This window comes from Sinocyclocheilus rhinocerous, unplaced genomic scaffold, assembly GCF_001515625.1.
Source record: "Sinocyclocheilus rhinocerous isolate Xijiao unplaced genomic scaffold, SAMN03320098_v1.1 scaffold3254, whole genome shotgun sequence".
Taxonomy (NCBI): Eukaryota; Metazoa; Chordata; class Actinopteri; order Cypriniformes; family Cyprinidae; genus Sinocyclocheilus; species Sinocyclocheilus rhinocerous.
The window spans coordinates 117944-124232 of record NW_015652273.1 but is presented as its reverse complement, the minus strand read 5'-3'; the positions used below and the strand labels follow the sequence as shown (position 1 = coordinate 124232).

Here is a 6289-nt window from a genome sequence, read left to right as displayed (position 1 = left end):
TTGTTTTGGTGATTTCAAATATAAACATTGGCTACCAGAAATCCCTTACTCTGCCTTTAAGTCAAGGACTCAAGGAACACCATCCCTGCCCCCGCGAAATCGCTGTGGCCAAACCCCGAGCTACCAAGCTCTACAGGCAGGCCCAAAGCTCGCCTCATAGACTAGCTCACCCGTTCAAAGTATGGAACTCTAAGATTGGAGGTCTCAGCATAACGACTCTCTAAAGTGAGAGGAGACCTAGCTACACTCAACGCAAGAGGCAGTTAGTGAGGCTCAACAAAGAAAGGAGCCTACAACTCATGCAGTCTGCCACAAACAATTTCCCCTTTCTCGCGCCTCCACTGCAGACCTAACCTTGCAGTGGCGCGATCCATAACCTCCAACAGCTCATCATACGCGGGGCATGTAGACTGAGAAGGCTCAGAAACATCCTCTCCACCCTCATCAGCCAGATCCTGCTCAACTTAACTGGCCAACAGAGCACTCATGGATGCGGGCTGAATATGGTTTATCCCATGCCTTCTCGATCTCAATATGGAGATCTGGAAGGAATGGGAGGCTCACGGGAGCTGGGCGGTTATGTCCAGAAAGAAATCGCTCATCAAGTCTGCCACAAACAATTTCCCCTTTCTCGCGCCTCCACTGCAGACCTAACCTTGCAGTGGCGCGATCCATAACCTCCAACAGCTCATCATACGCGGGGCAGGTAGACTGAGAAGGCTCAGAAACATCCTCTCCACCCTCATCAGCCAGATCCTGCTCACTTTGACTGGCCAACAGAGCACTTCCTGCTGGATCAGAGGATGTAAGTGACAACACATCCTCTTCCAGCAGTTCACCCTCGGCAGCTGCCGACGAGTGCGAGAGATTAACCCCTCTCTCGAACTCGTCTGCAAGCTCCATCTGCGATCCCCACGATCTCAGTCTCCTCGCTGCCTCAGCAGCGGCAGGACCCGAGCCGCGGGGGGCAGATGATTGTCCCAATTCCCTCGAAAAAAGGGACAAACGAGAGTGGAGCTTTCTCATTGAGAAACGCTCACAATGAACGCATTCCGTTCCCTCGAGAACAGAACGCGCGTGCTCTTCGCCCAAACACATAACGCAAAGGTCGTGTGCGTCATCTGGTGTCAGATAGCGCTGACACGGATCTGCACATCTCCTAAAGCGTCTCACAACAGACATCGTTCTTACCAAATCACACTTCAGAAACAAGGATCCCTGAAGACAAAAAAGAGGATGACGTATTCCACAGGTGCTCCTTTTATACCCGCAGTCGCTCATTTGCTTACGTCATGGGCTTCCGCCTGCCAATGTCAAGTTCATTGTCGTTTTTTCATTCATGCTTCAGACACCGGTCACGCTGGAGGCGTTCCCCTAGCGCCCTCTAGAGGACGCAGCGTGGAGTTCCCTTTCGAAAGGGAACTTTTGATACACCAATTAAGATATTTTAATGAAATGAGGTTTTTGTCCCTCCACTGAAAGTTCAAGTAAAACTTAAAAGATCCAAAAAGCTTAATAAGGTGCCATTATTTGTTTTAATTCAAGCACTTTAATCCAAGTCTTGTGAAGAGATATTATTGCCTTGTGTGATAAACTTATTTAATTTTGGGTTTTATTTACATCTAATTGTCAAAACACATACATACACACGTTATGCATCACACACTAGACCAAACATCGTTGATTTCCGTGTACCACACAAGTGTGCAGAAGCTTCTGTTTACCATTTGTGGTTTGCTCTATGCATGAGTGTTAACATGTGAATAAAAGCCTATCAATTAAATCTGTTCATCATATAAAGCAATTGTATTTCTTCACAAGACTTGAGTTAAATCGCTTGATGCATACAGATTAATTTTACATCGCTTTTATAACCTTTTTGATTTTTTTTAAAGTTTTTATTACCCAGACATTTATTAAAGTATATTATTTCCGTAAGAAGTACTCTTTTCAAAAGTATGCTAAAGCGTACTTCTTTTTCACTAGGCTATACAGCAAATGTCCACTGCTGTAGGACACTACAAACAAAGACAATAAATAGCACATGAAGATGACGTAGATCAGCCTTCAGTCTCTGTTGTAGCTTCTGAGGTGATAAAAATGTCAGAAAAATGAAATGTGGTGCAATATACCTGTAATACACTTTAACCTTTAGAATCCATTGGATGTGAGCCTAGTATATCTTACTGGAATGCTGTCAGTATTAGTGAAGTGAACTCAATCAGAACCTAATTCCTCTCATGAATAAGTGCATTTGATATTTAGCAATGAATTAACTCTTCGTGTGGTGCTATTCTCAGGTATGTGAAAGACATTCTACAGGTTTCCAGCTAAGAAGAGAAAAATCATAAATTGGCCGTGGCTTTTTGACAGCCCAGCCAGCCAAACACATCATATAGCATCTCTCCCTCCTTTTTTTTTTAAAATCCACCTGAAAGATCGCAGACTTGTTTTGTCCACGTTTTACACCAAAACAATAGTGCTGATTTTTTTTTTTTCTCTCTGACTATGGAGAATTCTTATTTTACAAAGCTAATTGTACATTTGCTGTATGTGTGGGAATGTGTGTGTGTTTTCAGCTGTCAAGTGGATATTCCACACCTGCGGAGCAACAGGACAAGACGGTCCAACACCGACTCAGTGCACTAACTCTTACCGCAACACCAATGTCAATGTCACTGTGGGCACTAAGGGACCATTCAAGGGCATCCAGATGTGGCGGGTCCCAGAGACAAGGAAATATAGGTGCACGCACACACACACATAATGTCCTGACCACCACAAGTCAAAATATCCTACTGTTGAGCATCTAGGAGTTTAGTAGTTACTTTTTCGACCATGAAATGGGAAAACATTCTTCTTCGGCACAGTTGCTGCCTGTTATCAAGCCCGTCATGTCATTCAGGTACATTGTTGTCTGTGGAGCAGGAGGAATGGGAAAACCCATTTCATCAGTTGCATTGCTTCAGTAGAACCCAGACTGATGATGACATTCACTTAGCAAAGTCTGTAAAGAAAACTGATTTTTTTTTTTTTTCAGCTGCCTGCCTAGACAACATTTTAAGATATGCTTCTGACACAAATGCTGTTTCAGAAGGTAATATTATGCTGTCTGCTGAAATATCTCATTTGGCCAAATACTGAGACAGCATTGTAAGTAGCCTCTGTGGGGAAGAAAAAATAAAAATGCAGCTTAAACAATCCATCCAAGATGGCTGATGGAGTAGTGAGAAACACTGACTACAAATATAGTAAAATACCAATAAAAATAATTTGATCTACCATGTTTTGCATAACATATGTCACTTTTTTATCATCTGAAGTGCATTTAACATCAAGCACATGCACAAAACACACACATTTGAATTTGTGCTGAATGTGAGAAGTACGTGAGGCAAGGTATATTTGTGTAGCGCACTCTTAGACTTGATTTTTTTAGACTTGCCATTTATAATAAATGTTGTTTGGAATGAAAGCCCCTCTCTCTCTCTCTCTCTGTATATATATATATATATATATAAAACATTCATATAAAAATTTTTTTTACTACAAAAATTTAATTTTTTTTTACTTTTTTTTCTCAGTGCAAATGTGTGATATATAGTCAAGTGTAACTTGTTTTCTGGAAAGTATGGTAATTAAAATGGACTGTTTCACACAATATTAATGTGTTATGCCATTTTAAAGTAAAAAAACAAACAAACAAACAAAAAAACACCTTGTTAGCTTAGCAACATGCTAATATCAAAATCTACTGGACCTGGTCCATCTCAGTTAGGATGGTGCATGTAGGCAGTAAACTGCAGGGTAGCTTCCTAGGTTTAGGAACAGAGCTTTCATGTCATCCCTAGTTCTATGATGGTAATTAGAAGATTGTTGATTTGATCCCTGTAAAAAATGAGTGAAGGACCATCACAATTGTGCCCTTGAGCAAAGCATTTAACCCCTGGTCACTCAAGGAAAATTGTCCCTGTAAAAAGTGCACTATAAGTTACTTTGGATGAAAACAGCTGCTAAATGACTGCTTACGTATTTGTCTTGGATTTAGGATCACGGCGTATGGAGCAGCTGGTGGACGCAGTGTGCAGGCTGTCCACAAGTCACATGGGGTGTACATGACCGGAGACTTCCTGTTACAGAAGGATGAGCTGCTGTATATTCTAGTGGGACAGGAAGGAGAGAACGCTTGCCCTAATGTGAGTAATCCTTTCTACCAATACATCCCTGTGCTATTGTTTCAAAAAAAAAAAAAATCTAGTTAAGCCTGAAAGGATCACATATGATATTTCATTTCATTTCATTGCATTGCATTGCATTGAATTTTATTTATTTATTCATTAATTTATCATTCATTCATTCATTCATTTATTTTTTTATTTTTTTATCTTCCTTAGATGGTGCCTACTATGGACCGGATCTGCAGGGAACAGCAAGGACCATCCATAAACAAGACCCAGCTTAAGGGAGGAGGTGGTGGAGGAGGAGGAGGCACCTATGTCTTCAAGGTAACACTATATAAAATGCATTTTAAATTGGATATTTCCAAAATATGTACATTTAAATATGTGTACATCTATTAGTTGGGATTATTTGGGATTGTTCACCCAAAAATGAAAATTCTGTCATCAGAATTTTGAAGAATGTTGATGACCAAACAGTTGACGGTAGCCATTGACTTCCACAGAAAAAAAATAAAAAATAAAAATCCTATGGACGTCAATGGCTGTCATCAACTGTTTGGTCACCAACATTCTTCAAAATATCTTCTTTTGTGTTCTACAGAACAAAGAAACTCATGCATGTTTGGAACAACTTGATAGTGAGTAACTGATGAATAAAATGTTAATTCTTGGGTGAATTATCCCTCAGTTTTCTTTATTTTCATTTTCTGCCCATGTAGAGTATTGCAAACCAGGTTCCATTTCACCAATAATAATTTATGAGAAAGTCCTGAAAGCCATAAATAGAAGGAAGGAGTGGTCCATATGTACAGAATGAGGGTGGGCCAGTAAGCAATCACCCTGAGCACAGCAGAAACTACACAGTAACATGCTAACACCTTAGCATAACAACACCCTGGCAACCCCACAGTAGCACCATGGCGCCTCACATTTCAGCGACAATCAGAAGTTTTACACTGTTAAAATAGTTTCATTGTTAATGTTTCCATTGGTTACAGGTGGTGAATGGAGTCCACATTCCGCTACTCATTGCTGCTGGAGGTGGAGGCCGTGGCTACAGCAGCCAATCAGAAACCCCAGAGGAAGTGATGGACAGGGATCCCAGCATCCCTGGCCGCAATGGAAAATCAGGCGCTGCAGGTAACCTCAACAGTTGTGCAATAAATTACAGATTGACTATTATAAATCAATTAGGCACATTTTTAGCGTTACTGAACTAGTGTGTATTACTCTTACTGGCAAACAGCTCACAATAGCAGTGAAGCAGAACATATTGAAAATAGGGAAGAAAAGTTTTTTTGTTTTTTTTTTACTACATGTGGATAGTTGGAACTATGTTTTTGTTTACCAGGATGTCAGGATTGATTGAAATGGTGAAAAAAAAATGCTTCCCCCAGGCTTTTTTCCTTCCTGGACATGGACATAATAATTTTATTTTCTGCTAGGCTTCAAACTAGTCCTTTATTCAGTCTGAGATTGAATATGATTTTTGACATGGTTTCTTCAAATTATTTGTAGCAGTGTCTGAATAAGACTGAGGCGGGAAATTAGTCTTAGAATACTGGATCTTGGATATTCTTGACATTTATTCAACAAAAAAGCCATGTGCTTGTAAACTTTTTTGCTAACGGATTGGAAGATGATAACAACAGTATGGTAATAATAGTGTGTTCTGCTTTCAAGACTACGCAATTGATGGCACATATGTGTCTGTTCATCAAGTTTCTGCATGTCATTGTGTTGTGGGTGTTTTGGTTGTGTCCTGCCGAGCACTCAGTGTGGCTTCTATCAGCGGCACTCTTTTCAAAGGCCAGCTCCCCTAATCTGCTCTATTTACAAAACCTTCACTCCTAATTCTATTCAATATGTTTCTATCATTTCCATTAGGATATGTACAGAAATGTAATAATCACCTTGCAACCTTACTGAACACCCTAGTAACCACCCTAAAAAAAGCCCTCAGAACAGTCATCTAGCAATGATGAATCCATCGATCCTTCCAATCTTGCTTTCCATGTTGGAAGTTGTCTCTAAAAATATTCTGCATTCAAAACTTGTTGAGTGTTTTTTGTTGTTTTTATTAGTATTCCCCCCCCCCCCAGCAAAGC

At 40.4% G+C, this 6289-nt stretch overlaps 1 protein-coding gene across 1 annotated transcript in view; it reads left to right on the top strand.

Moving 5' to 3' along the window:
• Window positions 1-6289, top strand: part of LOC107714274 (leukocyte tyrosine kinase receptor-like) — a gene marked incomplete at its 5' end in the record, with an annotated part of 255294 nt that overhangs the window by 220619 nt on the left and 28386 nt on the right. Inside the window, 4 exons of the mRNA XM_016520089.1 lie at window positions 2580-2745; window positions 4049-4196; window positions 4395-4505; window positions 5180-5321. Of these exons, the coding sequence (XP_016375575.1) occupies window positions 2580-2745; window positions 4049-4196; window positions 4395-4505; window positions 5180-5321 (567 nt within the window). The remainder of the gene's footprint in view (window positions 1-2579; window positions 2746-4048; window positions 4197-4394; window positions 4506-5179; window positions 5322-6289) is intronic.